The following is a 17016-nucleotide window of genomic DNA, read 5'->3' as shown; positions in this document are numbered from 1 at the left end:
TTAAGGGGGGAAAATGCCGTGAAACGCAGTGCATTCAGGATTAGGACTAATATATGTCGGTTTAAGCCTAATCAATTGTGTTTTAATGTCTTTAGCATTCATATAATTGCAGTCTATTTTTTTCGTAGGCTACTCTGCTGTTGTCCTTGATGGGGATATATTTTAACCCTTTTTAACACAATTTTCCTGCGACATTCCTGCGTCTCCCCCTCCTACGGAGCCCATTTCAGCACCGTGCCAGTAGACAGTTACAATCCTACGACGTTGTGAGTGCAGCGAATGCGCGTTCACGTTAAGAGGAGTTTCGGGAAACGCTCCAAAGAAATTGACGATGGATCGCAAGATCCATCGTGAGAATGATCGTACGAGCGTGGATCCATCGTTATCGGGAAACGGGGCCCAGCTCCGTTCCGAGGTCGCGTTTCCACTGCCGACAGTACCCTTTGTGGTAGGCCGGATGTCGATCACCGCGGCAGCTACGTAAACATCGTAAACAACGTCTTCCTCCCCAAGAATGCAGACGAACGTCTCCACCTCCTTGTTCGCCCAAGCAAGCGTTTTACGCGACATGTTAATTGTAAAGAATAATACCTTGAGGCTACTGTTTGTTTGTTTTTATCCCCGCGTCACCCGGAAGTGATGATTCTGTCGACCAATCAACGGAGGGGGTGTGTAGCTAGAATTTCCCGGGACCCTATCAGGCGTCTCGTCTCGTTTTCAGTACCCCAACGGAGGAGTCCTGAAAACAAGGCCAAAACGGGTACGGCTAAGTCCGGGTCACGCCCACTTTTGGCGGTGGAAACGCGACCCGATCCGCACCTTTGCGATCTGATCCATTCCGCACCCTGCAGTGGAAACGCGCCATTAGGGCCCCAGTTAGGGCCCCGGTCGTTCATCATTCGTTACTCATTCTTTCCACAGTAGCTACCCATGTTTTTGCGTACCTTATTGTAAAGTGTCACCGATATATAAATATGACATATAACTATGAAGGAAAGTTATTCCTGTTAATGCCATACTGAGCCTAATCTTTCAGGTGAGAGAGCTGCAGAGCAATGGCCGAAAATTAAACATTTGGGGAAACACTGGGGAAATTAAACATTTGTAGCCAAGAACACTGACGGAAGAAGAGTTAATTATGAAGGAAAAATGGTTAACGAAGAAGTTCCCCTTAATGCCATACTGTGTCTTGGTCAGATTCTTGGAAACTAATGAGCCGGAATGTTGATTGCCTGATGAATTTCAGGTGATGTTCATGTTCAATGTTTCCTAAATGAGTGGCAATGGCAGAATGCCATGTTCAGCATACTCTATCAGAGAACTCTCATCCTAAGGATCGCCAGTACAAGGTATTGTCCCGTTGAGCCACTGACATTTTCACGATACGAATGAAGCCTCATTCATATCGTGAAAATGTCTATTGATAAGCACACAACATCAAAAAAACTCCAAGCACACATTTCACAAGAGAATTAAGGGCTTTCTTAAAATTTGCACTGTTAACGGTATCCAGCCAATAGCTGTAATTAGTTACACAACAACAAAATGGTCATATAGGACAAATGGGTGGAGTGTGTGTGTGTGTGTGTGTGTGTGTGTGTGTGTGTGTGTGTGTGTGTGTGTGTGTGTGTGTGTAAATAGCCCCAGGTAACATACATTTAATTTTTCATTCATTCCTCCTCTTAAGTTACACAGCTACCTAACCAATGAGGCGATCACATTAATGAGCCGTCACCCGGGTTTCTCTGTCGCCGAGCGGGAAATCTGGACACAAAACACCAACACCCCAAACCGCAGTCCACGATGAACATTTATTAAGGAAGAAGAGAACAATATCATAATACAGAAACACGTCAGAGGTCACAGTAGTCGGCTCCGCGCCCGATGGCGTTCAACATAACTCCCCTGTCCACCCCAAACAGAATAAACCCCAACCCTTATAGACAACTCCCTTGTGGTGCCCCACACCTGAGACAGGGGACAGAGAAAACCATCAACTAGAATATATAATACATATAAAGAATGCACCTATGGGACATCACCTCACAAATAAATTGACCATTTAAATTCCCACACATAATATAATGTCTATAATTACCCAGACATAACAGAATAAATATATATAATAACACACAATAGCATACATAAAAAAAATACCAAACTACAGATTATACTTGGCTACAGACTGGTCTAGATATGATAATCGAATAATTTGAAGTTTGTGAAGTACCCTGCAGCATTTGTGTTTGTGATTGTGAAAGGGGTGGAGCTAAATATTACACCATAGATCTAATCATTGGTTGGATTTATTGTCCGATCGATTGTCTCCCTGGGGACTTTTTAAATAGTTTAACTCATTGCCTATTTCAATGTTTCCCCTCTCAGCGTATATTGGCCGAGGGTGGGAGGTGGAACGACTACTTGCCATTCAGGTTCTTTGCCCAGCATGTCCCCACCCTGCACAAGAACACTTTGCACATCCCATCCCTGAGATATGGGACACTTTAGGAGAAGAAATATCACACATTCACAGCAAAACCTGATAGTCTCGATCAGACGCACTGCCACCAAAAGCCATGGCGGCTGTCTGTACATTCACAGCGCTGCATCGGGGACACTTTGAGGACCAGGGTACAGATGTTGCTTGAGGAAGGCCAAGATCTTGTCCCAACTGTCTTCCTCAGCAAATGCATGAGGTTTTGGGTGTCCTCCCCACAGTATCGTTTCTGCAACACACACACACACACACACACACACACACACACACACACACACACACACACACACACACACACACACACACACACACACACACACACACACAACAAACATTTACAAAAAAACTACATTTTTAATCATTCTTAATGAACTTTAAACTATTTTTCACCTTTCTGGTCGAAGAATGAAAAGCGCCAACGGGAGATCCGGATAAGGTTGCTATTGGGCAAATGGAGGACGTGTCCGGCACCTGGATAACTCAGTATGGTCAACAGGTGCTCTTTGCCTGCCGTGTGCATCCTCTTTGCCATCTATGAGGAAAATGTGAGGTTCTGTTCAGTCCTGTGTTCCAATCCGCATCTTTTACAAACATGTCTGTTTTGTTCCAGCCCAAAAAACAAAACAGTTTAAGACCATTTATATCACAGTGTGTTGTCCGTCAGCAAGCTTCCCTTACCAGCTACAATGTAAGTACAATACACAGAGTCAGATATGATGGTTAGATTTGAATCAATTATCAATAAATTATGTGTAGGTAGAAGGATTTTATAGGTTTAAAATCTCGATGGACCACTTATAAAAACGGAGCTGGGCAAATCAGGTTTTAAGTAGTATGCAGCATACGAGAACCATTAGAAACCCTGACTTAGTTCCTCTCACCAAATCATTTACTTAAAGTCAGCTACTCTGTACGATGTTTGTAACTTTCTGCTCATCCGTTTCTAATTAACTTTGGATACACGGTTTGTATATACAGTTGTGCTCGTCTTGTCAAACTTGTGTATATGTGTTTATTTGTGTACAGGTCTCTCTTGAACCAGATCTTGATCTCGATTAGACTTCCTGTTCAATAAATGAAGACTCTAGTTTGTCCACTTACCAACTCAGCACATTCTGCAGATGGGAAATTAAGATCGTCTTCCCCAACAACCAGCAACAATGGACAATTTATATTTTCCATCTAGCAAAGATATGACAAACAATATTATTGAATGCATTTTGTGTGCGTGCGTGCATGTGCATGTGCTTGCATGTACTTACATTTATAGTTGCTTCATTTGGGATAGGTAGTTGCATACCGCGCATTGTTACATGATTTTGCTCATTTCGCCGAATGGTGTGTTCCTTCCTGATGGAAAAAGTTATTTAATCATGGGATTCCAATGAAGCATTATTCATATTTGCATTAGGGATGTAAATGGGTATTAGTCGACTATTGAAGCAATACAGAAAAGCATACTTTTATCCTGTTTTGCCGTTGGAATTTCTATGGCATTTGATAGCAATCAATTTCGACCACAATCAACATCTAAATCGAGACTTACATTTGAAAGACATTATTCAACAGTTTATCGACCGACTCTTCCATCAATAAGTGGCTGCCATTGATAGAGACACAGCAGCGAGGCTGGAACACAAAATGGTTAAGACACACCGTACAGTTGAAAGAAGACACCGTATATCCGCCTTGTTCGTGGAAATACTTACACTGATAGCTTCGGTACGGCATGCCATATTGAGAACCACGATTGCACCCAGAGACATGCCAATGAGTCCAACTCTGTTGCTGATCACCAGCGGATGCTCCTGGAGGAACTCAAATGCCCTCTGTACGGACAAAGATGACCCAGAACACTCCCATTAGATCACCTAACAAATCCACTGATCAACAGCTGCACAAGACCGAGAAAAAGTACAGCCATCGACAGAAACAAGTTGGGGACGGACGAAAACATCACAGACCAGAAAATAGTCCACCGTGAATTTTCTTCCAGGAAGGCTGTAGTTGACCCCAAAGGCTACAAAACCTTGAGCCGCGAGCATTGCGGGACGGTAAGCCGTCACATCACCTCCAAAGCCTGATACATCAAGCACTCCCGGAAAGGGTCCAGGACCTGAGGAGTACAGCATTTTAGATACAGAGAACGTTTGGCTGAAAAAATCACCTCAGGATTGCACAGAACCAGGGGGGGGAGAGGCTATTGAAACATACCCGGAGGGATGTAGAGGATGCCCTCAATCTCCTTCTCTCGCACTCTGATAGTCTTCAGCCCCGGTGCCATGAACCACCTCTCGGCCACCACTGAGGCCAGGGGAGGCTTCTGCCTGAAGCCTTCAGAGAGGTGGCCCTGAAACACAGAGATGAGCACCTCCTGTGGTGTCTCCACGTAAAGCTTGAACAAACTGAGGAACAGAAGGACAATCGTGTGTTCAAACGAATCCTGCCTTACTCGCAATGTATTTCAACATGTTTTAAATGTATGAAGAAAAACCACCCTGTCCCCATTATTACGAGAGAAGATCAAAGAACGTAAGTGTCAAGGAGTACCATCACAGAGTTAAGCTTTGACCCTCATCAGGCCTGAGGAGGTAGAACCTTACATTGCATGCTCTTTAGATCCTGGCACAGGGATCATACTCCACAATAAACCCATCGGCTCCTTTCCTGTGTAGGTTCCCCCCAGACTAGCCTCTTGTGAAACTGTGGAGTCAATCCAGATACCAGTTGGAATGGCAAACATGTCATCAATCGTTGTGCATTAGTTGAGGGAACATGAATGAACCGTCATTGATTATTTTAACATCAGGCAGTAAGCCCTGCATTTGAATTGAAGTAATGCTTGAGGTCAAATAGCCATCAGAATAATATCTACCATCGACAGTCCCTTTATTATCAGCGACATAGTGTCCGAACGCCTCCCAATAATCCTTCATCTCAGAGCAGTGAAGAGAGTGCAAAGTGACTGAGAGACCAGGAGGCAGATTCTCCACCAGCACCCGGAACTTCTCGGTAGAGAGTGCCCGTGAGGGACAAACTGAGAGAATTGGGTGGACAGCCCCAGCCATCATTCATAATCTGTGAAGCAGAAAAGAAAAGTCAAAATTATCAGTCCAAATACATTATTGCATCAACATTTGGAATACAAATGGAACACTAATTAGTTGTTTTTAGGTTCTACAATAACACAAGCCGTTTCATAGATGATGTTCTTCATTTGCATTTAGCAGATGCTTTTATCCAAAGCGACTTACGATGAGTACATTTGTCAAGAGAAAGATAAACAATATATCTCCGTCTGTACAGTAAAGATGTTCATAGAACCAAGTGCCAAGCACTAACAATTGTTCCCCGTATTCAACAAAGCTATCTGGGATAGGATGCTGCACAATGCTAAGTACTATTGTTAAACGCATGTACTATACCTGGTATGCACGAATCCTTCAATGTATCTATTCCACAAAGATGAAATCCACTATGTGCGAAGAGTCTAAACTGTGACTGGTCAGTGATCATCTGAGGACACATTTATAGCCTACGCCTTCATGAGCCCACTTAACAGTTCCTGGACAGGCCTCCATGTCCTGAGGGTGATCTTAGGGACGGTTACCAGTGTGCTCACAAGACCTATTGCAGTGTTTGTCTTTAATGATGTTTCAATATCTTTTGTGTGTTTAATTCTTTGTTTGTATTGATCCAATACCTCAAGGTGTGTAAACACAGGACTCAAATAAACATGAAAGAAACACAAATAAGAGTTATGCATTGTTTGATGTTCAGACAGATAGAACAGAACGTTCAATGGTTGGATTGAGATCGGAAAATGTCTGACCTCTGTTCCCCCTTTCATTGGCCTAGACTGAAGATGATATGATTTTACTTTACAGAATAGCATGGTTTTATTGCTGAATTAGCTATCATGGTTCAGAAAATATCACTGTCCAAAGTTACCATGTGCCTTTAACTACACCAAGTTTGATGATTGGCAGAAGTTAATCCCACCTTTTTGCTCCTTCAAATTTGTTTGGACCATTTTGGAACTCTGGCAGCCATGTTGTTTGGTCTATTGACTTCCTCTTACTTGAGCAGTTAGAACATTCAACAGTTCCAAAGTTGGTCCCGCTCAAGTCAAACATTGCGCCAAGGAACTTGAGTCACAGTCCACACACATGTTGATGCCTCGCCTTAATATAAAATGTGTGGATTTCATTTTTTCAGAGACATTACATATCTTTATCTGTTGCTTTGATAATTTACCTACCAATCTCTTTAAGAATGTTTTTGACTGCCTAGCAATAGACATATTGCAAATAATTAACAACTCTCCAATCAGGAAATTTCCTAAAAGCCTTGAAAACAGCAGTTTATAAACCCCTTTTAAAAAAGCGGAGCCTAGATGACTATTATTAACAACTACAGAGCAATATCAAATCTATCTTTCATAAAATTGAGTAAAATTGAGAAAGTTTTCCTCCAACAACTTAATCACTTCCTGGCATCAACTGATTGCTATGACACCTTCCAATCAGGATTCCGACCTTTTCACAGCACCGAGACCACCCTTATTAAAGTTATAAACTATTTATTAACATAGACTCAATACTCATGCTACTAGAAATCAGTGCTCCATTCAACAGTGTACAACATAAAATACTTGATTAGAAAACTGGGTTGGGCTTTCAGGCACAGTCTTAGATTGGTCTAGGTCCTACCTAAAAGATAGGAACTGCTTTGTTTCCATTGGGGACTTTTTATCAAAACCAACCACCGTGACATGTGGAGTCCCACAAGGTTCGATCTCAGGACCCTCTTTATTCAAAATCGACATGCTCCCACTAGGGAAAATCATGCAAAAAAACAATATTGACCATCATTGCTATGCTAATGACACTCAAATCTATGTAGCGCTGTCACCAAATTAGTATCCGCCCATGGATCTGCTGTGCCATGCATCGAGCAAATCAAAAACTGGATGTATCAACATTTCCTTCAACTAAATTAGGACAAACCTTGTCCCTGAAAACCTCAAAGCCAGAAATCTAGGGGTAACCATGGATTCAGATCTACATTTCAACAGTCACGATTCAGTTACAAAATTTGTTACAAAACAAGCTATTTGTTGCTGTGCAATAAATAACTGGGATAAACTCCCTGAGGATTTAAGACTTGCCCCAACTCGGACCACTTTTAAAACCAGACTGAAGACTTTTGTTTGCCTTAGCTTTCTGCTAAATCTTAAATACATTGCACTTTCTACAATGCATTTTTTTACTTTCCCTTTTTTTGTATTGACTTATCCATTTTATTATTACAGTTTATTAACTTTGTTCGGAGCGATGTACCGGATTGATTTCCTGTTTACGTCTGACGACACGACACGTTCTGCCCTCAGTTGATCGGGTGGTTGGGTAACCACGGAACGGATTCCTGGAGGACTCTCCCTGCACTAATGTGTGGCGTCGTTTATTGAGGTGAAATAGTCTGGCTGCTTTTCTCCTCGTGTTTTTGGGATCTCAACATACAATGTCGCTGCTCGTGGCTGCCTTTTTCCTATTAATTTGGAGCGGCACCGGGGAAATCCCCCACGGGACCAAAAACTACCGTCCAGTGAATATTGCTCCGGTTTTACCATGCCGGGGGACATGCGCATCTGGCAGTCCACTGGGCATTAGTTTGTCAGCTATGACTCTTCTGCCCCCTGCATCTATGGACCTGGCCCGTCTGGTCAGCCGGATGGCTTTACAAGACAACTTTACTATTCCCTCAGCTTGCCTTCGTGACTTTTTTATATTTTTAAAAATTAAAAAGGATCCTTCAAACAAATCTATAAGGTCTGATTATAGGTGTGTAATTGTTCTTTTGCTGCTGATTTCTGGGAATGTTCAACCTAACCCAGGCCCAGGCTCTGCTGAGTCTGCTGTTATTTTTAACACCCCTACTGAATTCAAAACAAGGTCTGGACTTGGTTTCATCCATTTAAATGTGCGCAGTATGATTGCAAAGATGAATATGATTCGTATCTGGGCACATACAACTGATGCTGATGTTATTGTCATATCTGAAACTTGGCTAAACAAAGCAGTTTTAAGGATATCAACATTGACGGCTATAATGTGTATAGGACTGACAGACCCAAAAAGGGAGGAGGGGTTGCAGTCTATGTCAAATCTAAGTTTCATGTAAACATCCGTCTCTCTACATCAGTAAGTAAGCAATTTGAACTACTGGCTCTTGACATGGAAATCTCAAAAACTCTCCACATCACTGTCGTTGGCTGCTATAGGCCACCTTCAGCTACCAGCTGCACCTTACCATCGTTAATGGAACTTTTATCTGGGTTGAAGTTCAATGAAATTGTCCTTATTGGTGACCTTAACTGGAACTGGCTGCTTCCAGCATCAGACGATTTTAAAGCTTTTTGTGATTCGTTTAATTTATTTCAGATTGTTGACAGCCCTACTAGACCTAATATGAAATGTCCGGAAAAATCCTCTTTAATTGATCTTATTTTAACCAATGTTCCTCATAAATATTCTGCTGCTTCTGTTTTTGCCAATAACATCAGTGATCACTGTGTCATTGCAACTGTAAGAAATACAAAAGTTCCTAAAACTAAACCGCGTGTCATCATAAAGCGGGACACAAAGCATTTTGTGGAGCAAGCATTTTTTCATGACCTGTTTCTATTTGACTGGGAGAAAATTAATGTCATTTCTGATGTTGAAAATGGCTGGAAATTCTTTTATGATGGTTTTATTGAAATTGTTAACAAGCACGCTCCTTTTAGGAAGTATAGAATTAAGGGCAGGGATAATGCATGGTTCACGCCAGAGTTATCCAATTTACTCCATGAGCGCAATGTGGCATGGTCTAAGGCCAGGGGTACTGGTCTTGGATCAGACTGGTTGCTCTTTAGGCAGCTGCGAAATGCAAGCACAGTGGCAATTAGAAAAGCCAAAGCTGATCATTTCCTTACTGAAACGTCAAATAATCTAAACAATCCGTTGAAATTCTGGAAAACCATTAAATCATTAACTGGAAATAAAAATGCTATTGAGCTACCTCCATGCATTGTCAAAGACTCTACCCAAATTTATGAAAAGGCTGACATGCTTGGCTGTTTTAATGAGCATTTTATTGCCGCTGGTTCACTTTTTAACTCTGAAAACACAGCTCAAGGCTCCTCTGCTTGCTCTGTTTGTAGTTGTTGTTTTGAGGGACAAGCTTTGACTTTTGGCTTTTAGACACAAAAAAATCAGCAGGTCCAGACCATCTTGAACCCTACTTTCTAAAGTTAGCTGCTGATTTTATTGCATCACCTTTGACCATCTTTTTAATTTATCCCTGGAGACAAACGAAATTCCCCTTATTTGGAAATCTGCCTTTGTTCTCCCACTGTTAAAAGGGGGGGACCCCACTGTGCTAAACAAGTATAGGCCCATTTCCAAACTGTCTGTTTTGAATAAGGTATTGGAGTCCATTGAAAGCCAACAACTGAAGGACTTTTTATCAACAAACAGTATTTTATCTGAATTTCAATCTGGTTTTAGGAAACAACATAGTACGTCAACAACAGCAAAAGTGGTAAATGATTTTATTGAATTTTTAGATAACAAGCAACATTGTGCAGCCCTTTTTGTTGACCTATCGAAGGCTTTCGATACGGTGGATCATGCCTTATTATTAGAAAGACTCTGCAGCATCGGTTTGTCTGATCAAGCTGTCGGTTGGTTTAAAAACTATCTATCAGACAGATCTCAGTGTGTGCGAGCAGATGGTATTACTTGTAGCTCTCTTAATGTATCCAAGGGTGTGCCACAGGGATCGGTTCTAGGACCTTTATTATTTACTATTTACATCAATTGTCTGGATTGTAAAGCCCCAAACACAAATTTTCACTTTTATGCCGATGACACCGTGATATATTGCTCTGCGTCTACCCCAAATCAGGCTCTCTGTAAGCTCCAAATTGCTTTCAACACTGTGCAACGTAACCTGTATGATTTAAAACTTGTTTTAAATGCTGAAAAGACAAAGCTCATGCTGTTCACAAAAGCTAAATCAAAGCCCTCTGACCTTCCTCCTATCACCACTTTGCAGGGCTCTGTCATTGAATCTGTGTCTCAATATAAATATCTGGGAATTATAATTGATGATGCGCTCTCTTTTAAACCTCATATCCAGCAGCTTTTGAAAAAAACTAAAGATAAACTAGGTTTTTACTTTAGAAACAAATCTTGTTTTTCTTTTGAAGCCAAAAAAAGACTTGTTGCTGCAACCTTTTTGTCTGTGTTGGATTATGGTGATGTTTTATATATGAATGCATCTTCAAAATGCCTACAGTCTTTGGACACGGTCTATCACGGAGCACTGAGATTTGTTACTAATTTTAGAACCCTCACGCACCACTGCTCTTTGTATGCTCGAGTTGGATGGTTTGCCCTGTCCACCCACAGACTCCATCATTGGCATATCTTAATTTATAAAACTATCCTCGGTGTTCTTCCAACATACCTGCAGAAGTATGTCATTCAGAAAAGCACAGGAAAGTACCAGCTCCGCTCTGAGGACTTGTTTTTACTGACTGTTTTTACTGTGCCTAGAGTCCGTACTGAACTGGGAAAAAGGGCATTTAGTTATGCTGCTCCTTTTTCATGGAACCAGCTGCAAAATTCGCTGAAATTTAAGGAGCTGGTTTCTATGAACATGTTTAAGGCATTACTTAATGATGTTGAAGCTGGCTCTTCTGTCTGTACATGCTTTGTTTGATGATGTTTTAACTGTGGCTCTATTTGTATGTTCTCTGTTGTTTTTAAATGATTGTCTGTTACCAACTCTGTGCTGCTGCCTGCCTTGGCCAGGACCCTTTGGAAAAAGAGATTTTTAATCTCAATAAGATGTTTTCCTGGTTAAAAAAAATAAAAAAAAATATTATGACGATGTTTCTATGTGAAACACTTGGAGTCTGCCTTGTGCATGTAAAGTGTTATAAATAAAGTTCCCTTGCCTATTAACCCAAACAAAACCGAGGAGATAAGCGTTATTGCCATTTTCAGAGGATGTGAACTGTTGTTGTCCTTACATTTGTTTAAATATTATATATATCGTTAAATAGCAAATAATAGCAAAAAAAAGAAAGGCTTTTAAATATGAGCAAAAGCCAAATTATTCAAGGTGTAGTGTGTACAAGTAAGTGGCATCGTGCGGAAGGGTCTTGGCAGAATTGGAGTAAGATATTCCTAAGTATCCATAGTAGTGTGTGGAAATGAAAATAACAATCGTTTTTTCGTTACCTTGGAATGAGCCCTCTATTTGTACAACGGGGGAGGGCCATGTTTCTACAGTAGCCCAGTGGAGAGAACCAGTTTTTAGTCATTCAACACCCAATTTAAGTGTAGCAGAACCATCCGCTTAAGCTCGGATATGAACACTGAAAAATGTAAATGAACAGTTTCGGACTAAACGTTAGGAAGGAGGCCGTTTCATCTCCATGGCTGCGACCCATTCGTGATCTTCCTTTTACAGTCGTTGAGTATGAACGTTATAATCATTGACGTTTTACGTGAAATGCACCTCACTCTGCATTATACTGCAAGGGTCCAAGATGCTTAAACCTGACTCTAGGCCTTTTTACGCGGCCAATTTCACAATCTTGCCCGTGTAAAATCCGAGGGGGTAAGATCCCCCTTCGTCAAAGGAGCATGCCTTCTTGGTTCACTGGAGAAGGCTGGGCTACGCACGGAGAGTAGACCTCTTTAGAATAATTTGCATAATGTTTTATTTTCTTCATGATTCAAGACACTCTCATGCAAGAATGAGTATACATCTAAGTGTGTAGGCCACAAACGTGATTTACAATTTACAAGTGCAAAAAAAACGCCAACATGTTCAGGTTTTTTTCCCAACAAAATCCTCCTAAGGGAAGTTCCTCTGGTACTTTCTCGTAGATCGCACCATCTTTCCACTTCTGCATTAAATGCGATGGCCTCACCTTCTCTCCCATGATGGTCAGCATCTCTCTCTTTCACAGTCTCTCCAGTTACAACTACTCATATTGATATCGCTGCATTGTCTCTGTTGTAGAGAAAACGCAGCGTTACCTGGCGGGAACACCAGTCCCACCCTTGGAACTAGTGGCGATCCAAGCCCTTTAGGGGCTCCTGGCGAACAGTAATTTGGGGGCCCCTGCATCTACCGGGCTAATGTACCTTATATCGCATTTCATGCAAATATTGATGACTTATAAATTTGTAATCAAAGTGAGAATAGCATACAAAACAAAAAGATTCGTAATAGTGACACATATTGAAAATGAAATCCTGGAGGGTCTGTTTATCGCGTAATTTTACTCACCTTAACAGACTGGATGGATCAAAAGCAGTCTATTTTACTCAAAAGGAACAGATAGTCATAATGAACTCCTATGAGGAGTTCAGGACGGGACCCTTTAATGTTCAGCTAATTGTTTTCAATAATACAAATATTATTCTATATACGCCTGCAGTTGTGAACTCATGTATTGTAATTTATTCAGTTCAAGACTACGCCACTGATTGGTCAAATTTGCGGGAAAGTTGCGGTGGTTGGTTAAAATTGCGACACCGCCCTCAATTCACGGTGATTGGTTGATGTTGCGTTGAAGTTGCAAATCGCAACATCGCGAAATCCTGGAGGGTCTGTTTATCGCGTCATTTTACTCACCTTTACAAACTGGATGGATCAAAAGCAGTCTATTTTACTCAAAAGGAACCGATAGTCATAATGAACTCCTATGAGGAGTTCAGGACGGGACCCTTTGATGGTCAGCTAATTGTTTTCAATAATACAAATATTATTCTATATACGCCTGCAGTTGTGAACTCATGTATTGTAATTTATTGTATGATGTGTACTTTTAGGGGTTATGATAAGACCACAAATGACTGAAAAGCTGTGCCAACATTTAAATATTTTTTCACCATTCAGCGAACAAAAGCAAATGCAGACTGGTTAACGACTGGTTAACGAATGGTTCATAAAGATTAACTACTGGTGAACGAGTGGTTCAAAAAGCTTCACTACTGGTGAACGAATGATTCAAAAAGCATAACTACTGGTGAACGAATGATTCAAAAAGCAAAAATACTAGTGAACAAATGGTTCGCCAGACAGTAACAACTCAGTATGATGCATGACTTTATATAAAGGAACACAAAAAACGTCACTACTGGTAAACGAATGGTGAACGAATGATTAGAAAAGCTTCACTACTGGTGAACGAATGGTTCGTGAATGAGTAACAACTCACCATCGGTCCGATCGAGCTCTACCAGTCGATCCAGTGTGGGACCCAAGCCAGCCCTCCACAGCGCTTGAAACCAAGGGCGGCAGGTTTAAAGCGAGCCCTGCAGCGGTGGACAATTGTTTTTAAGATTTTAACATTAGTAATGCAAAAAATGTTAACATTACTACCGCCACGTAATAAACCTTAAATGTGAATATCTTTATTAAGATATGGCAATCAACCCGTCTGTGCCCTGTTCATTTAATAACTTATTAATAATTAAATAATTGTGAAATCCCAGGAAAATACAGTTGCTTTCATAATAAATTGGTCAGTTTGCTAATTCACAGAATGATTAATTAATACAGTATCCCCTAGTCTGTTTACCAGTAATCCCTCAGTAGTTACTGAGTAACTGTCACTTATTATGCCGCGTTTCCACTGCAGGGTGCGGAACGGATCGGATCGCAAAGGTGTGGTAGGGAGGGGGCGGTATAGCCCAGGGCCCCGTTTCCCGAAAGCGTCGTTAGCCTTAAGTGGATCGTGAAGTGCGTCGAAAGGGCATCGTAGAGTTTTCACCACGTTTCCCGAAAGCATCGTAGGGAACGAACGTCTTGAAAACGCTCGTAGCTAACGAGTACTCCAGGGGTGCTCGTAGGTACTCGTAGGACGCTAAGAGCATCGTCAGCTATAGCCTCAGTGGCGTCACCATCGGACATTCCGTATATTGGATGCGTTTTATTAAAACGCATTACGCCTTTATGTTCTTAGTTTGGTAATTAATAAAAATTATTAATTAATTTGTTAATAAAGATGTTAAAATGGCCAAAATAAAACGGGACAGTCCAGAAAATGTTTGCGCAGGCAGGGCACTCAAAATGTGTGAGAGAAAGTGGGGGGATTTGTGCAGACTGACATAGGCTACTCATAAAACGTAGCATAAAATAATATAAAAAATAAATTAAATTAAAAAAAATAAAAAAAATAAAGAAATATTTTTTTTTATAAAAAACAAGCAAAGGAGCAGGCAAAAGGCTGGGATATGGTGGGGATTGGTCACGTTGACGGGAATGTTTAGTGACATGAGGGAGGGTGGAGGGGGTTAAAAAAAAGTCTCAATCACTATTCGACGCGCATGAAAACCAGCCGCGTAGTTATGAGGGAGGCCGTCCTCACACCGATCTTCCTCATCGTCATCGTCCTCAACGTCCTCCGGTTCAAGCAATGCCACCCCAGCCTTAGCTGCAATGTTGTGCAACATAGCCGTCACACATATCACGGCGCATGACTTGGCCGGAGAAAACTGGAGCCCTCCGCCTGACTTGTGAAGGCATCTAAAGCGCAACTTCCACCTCCCGATCGTGCGCTCAACGATGCACCGGGCCAGACGGTGGGCTTCGTTGTATTCCTCATCATGGACGTCTCCCGGGTTATTCACAGGTGTGAAGAGGAATTATTTAAGGGGGGAAAATGCCGTGAAACGCAGTGCATTCAGGATTAGGACTGATATATGTCGGTTTAAGCCTAATCAATTGTGTTTTAATGTCTTTAGCATTCATATAATTGCAGTCTATTTTTTTCGTAGGCTACTCTGCTGTTGTCCTTGATGGGGATATATTTTAACCCTTTTTAACACAATTTTCCTGCGACATTCCTGCGTCTCCCCCTCCTACGGAGCCCATTTCAGCACCGTGCCAGTAGACAGTTACAATCCTACGACGTCGTGAGTGCAGCGAATGCGCGTTCACGTTAAGAGGAGTTTCGGGAAACGCTCCAAAGAAATTGACGATGGATCGCAAGATCCATCGTGAGAATGATCGTACGAGCGTGGATCCATCGTTATCGGGAAACGGGGCCCAGCTCCGTTCCGAGGTCGCGTTTCCACTGCCGACAGTACCCTTTGTGGTAGGCCGGATGTCGATCACCGCGGCAGCTACGTAAACATCGTAAACAACGTCTTCCTCCCCAAGAATGCAGACGAACGTCTCCACCTCCTTGTTCGCCCAAGCAAGCGTTTTACGCGACATGTTAATTGTAAAGAATAATACCTTGAGGCTACTGTTTGTTTGTTTTTATTGTCACCCGGAAGTGACGATTCTGTCGACCAATCAACGGAGGGGGTGTGTAGCTAGAATTTCCCGGGACCCTATCAGGCGTCTCGTCTCGTTTTCAGTACCCCAACGGAGGAGTCCTGAAAACAAGGCCAAAACGGGTACGGCTAAGTCCGGGTCACGCCCACTTTTGGCGGTGGAAACGCGACCCGATCCGCACCTTTGCGATCTGATCCATTCCGCACCCTGCAGTGGAAACGCGCCATTAGGGCCCCAGTTAGGGCCCCGGTCGTTCATCATTCGTTACTCATTCTTTCCACAGTAGCTACCCACGTTTTTGCGTACCTTATTGTAAAGTGTCACCGATATATAAATATGACATATAACTATGAAGGAAAGCTATTCCTGTTAATGCCATACTGAGCCTAATCTTTCAGGTGAGAGAGCTGCAGAGCAATGGCCGAAAATTAAACATTTGGGGAAACACTGGGGAAATTAAACATTTGTAGCCAAGAACACTGACGGAAGAAGAGTTAATTATGAAGGAAAAATGGTTAACGAAGAAGTTCCCCTTAATGCCATACTGTGTCTTGGTCAGATTCTTGGAAACTAATGAGCCGGAATGTTGATTGCCTGATGAATTTCAGGTGCTGTTCATGTTCAATGTTTCCTAAATGAGTGGCAATGGCAGAATGCCATGTTCAGCATACTCTATCAGAGAACTCTCATCCTAAGGATCGCCAGTACAAGGTATTGTCCCGTTGAGCCACTGACATTTTCACGATACGAATGAAGCCTCATTCATATCGTGAAAATGTCTATTGATAAGCACACAACATCAAAAAAACTCCAAGCACACATTTCACAAGAGAATTAAGGGCTTTCTTAAAATTTGCACTGTTAACGGTATCCAGCCAATAGCTGTAATTAGTTACACAACAACAAAATGGTCATATAGGACAAATGGGTGGAGTGTGTGTGTGTGTGTGTGTGTGTGTGTGTGTGTGTGTGTGTGTGTGTGTGTGTGTGTGTGTGTGTGTGTGTGTAAATAGCCCCAGGTAACACATACATTTAATTTTTCATTCATTCCTCCTCTTAAGTTACACAGCTACCTAACCAATGAGGCGATCACATTAATGAGCCGTCACCCGGGTTTCTCTGTCGCCGAGCGGGAAATCTGGACACAAAACACCAACACCCCAAAC

The 17016-nt window shown here is 41.9% G+C and overlaps 1 protein-coding gene across 4 annotated transcripts; it reads right to left on the bottom strand.

Annotated features, from left to right (window-relative positions):
* Nucleotides 1–1792: 1792 nt before the first annotated feature.
* Nucleotides 1793–6101, bottom strand: LOC132452832 (peroxisomal succinyl-coenzyme A thioesterase-like). Of its 4 annotated transcripts, none has more exons than XM_060045640.1 (11): nucleotides 5923–6101; nucleotides 5373–5575; nucleotides 5101–5200; nucleotides 4712–4902; nucleotides 4477–4613; nucleotides 4207–4326; nucleotides 4044–4126; nucleotides 3760–3847; nucleotides 3599–3679; nucleotides 2888–3029; nucleotides 1793–2726 (listed from the first exon to the last, which is right to left on the bottom strand). In XM_060045640.1, exons 2-11 carry the CDS (start codon nucleotides 5566–5568, stop codon nucleotides 2596–2598), a joined length of 1269 nt encoding a protein of 422 aa, XP_059901623.1. In that variant the 5' UTR covers nucleotides 5569–5575; nucleotides 5923–6101; the 3' UTR covers nucleotides 1793–2595. The 4 variants fall into 4 exon arrangements, 3 of the variants coding, with proteins under 3 accessions (XP_059901623.1, XP_059901622.1, XP_059901624.1); XM_060045639.1 differs by having other exon boundaries at nucleotides 4462–4613; nucleotides 5923–6098; XM_060045641.1 differs by having other exon boundaries at nucleotides 1793–3029; nucleotides 4462–4613; nucleotides 5923–6098.
* Between the last annotated feature and the right edge of the window lie 10915 nt (nucleotides 6102–17016).

This window comes from Gadus macrocephalus, chromosome 23, assembly GCF_031168955.1.
Source record: "Gadus macrocephalus chromosome 23, ASM3116895v1".
Taxonomy (NCBI): domain Eukaryota; kingdom Metazoa; phylum Chordata; class Actinopteri; order Gadiformes; family Gadidae; genus Gadus; species Gadus macrocephalus.
This window is presented reverse-complemented; position numbering and strand designations above follow the sequence as displayed.

What these genes read in the sequence shown, in the direction of transcription:
- LOC132452832 (XM_060045639.1), bottom strand. Translation starts at nt 5,568, where the DNA reads ATGATGGCTGGGGCTGTCCACCCAATTCTCTCAGTTTGTCCCTCACGG. An exon ending in GGATCTAAAGAGCATGCAAT is followed by an intron (nt 4,903 to 5,100) that starts GTAAGGTTCTAC and finishes TCTGTTCCTCAG; the next exon opens with TTTGTTCAAGCTTTACGTGG. An exon ending in TTGAATAATGTCTTTCAAAT is followed by an intron (nt 3,848 to 4,043) that starts GTAAGTCTCGAT and finishes TTTTTCCATCAG; the next exon opens with GAAGGAACACACCATTCGGC.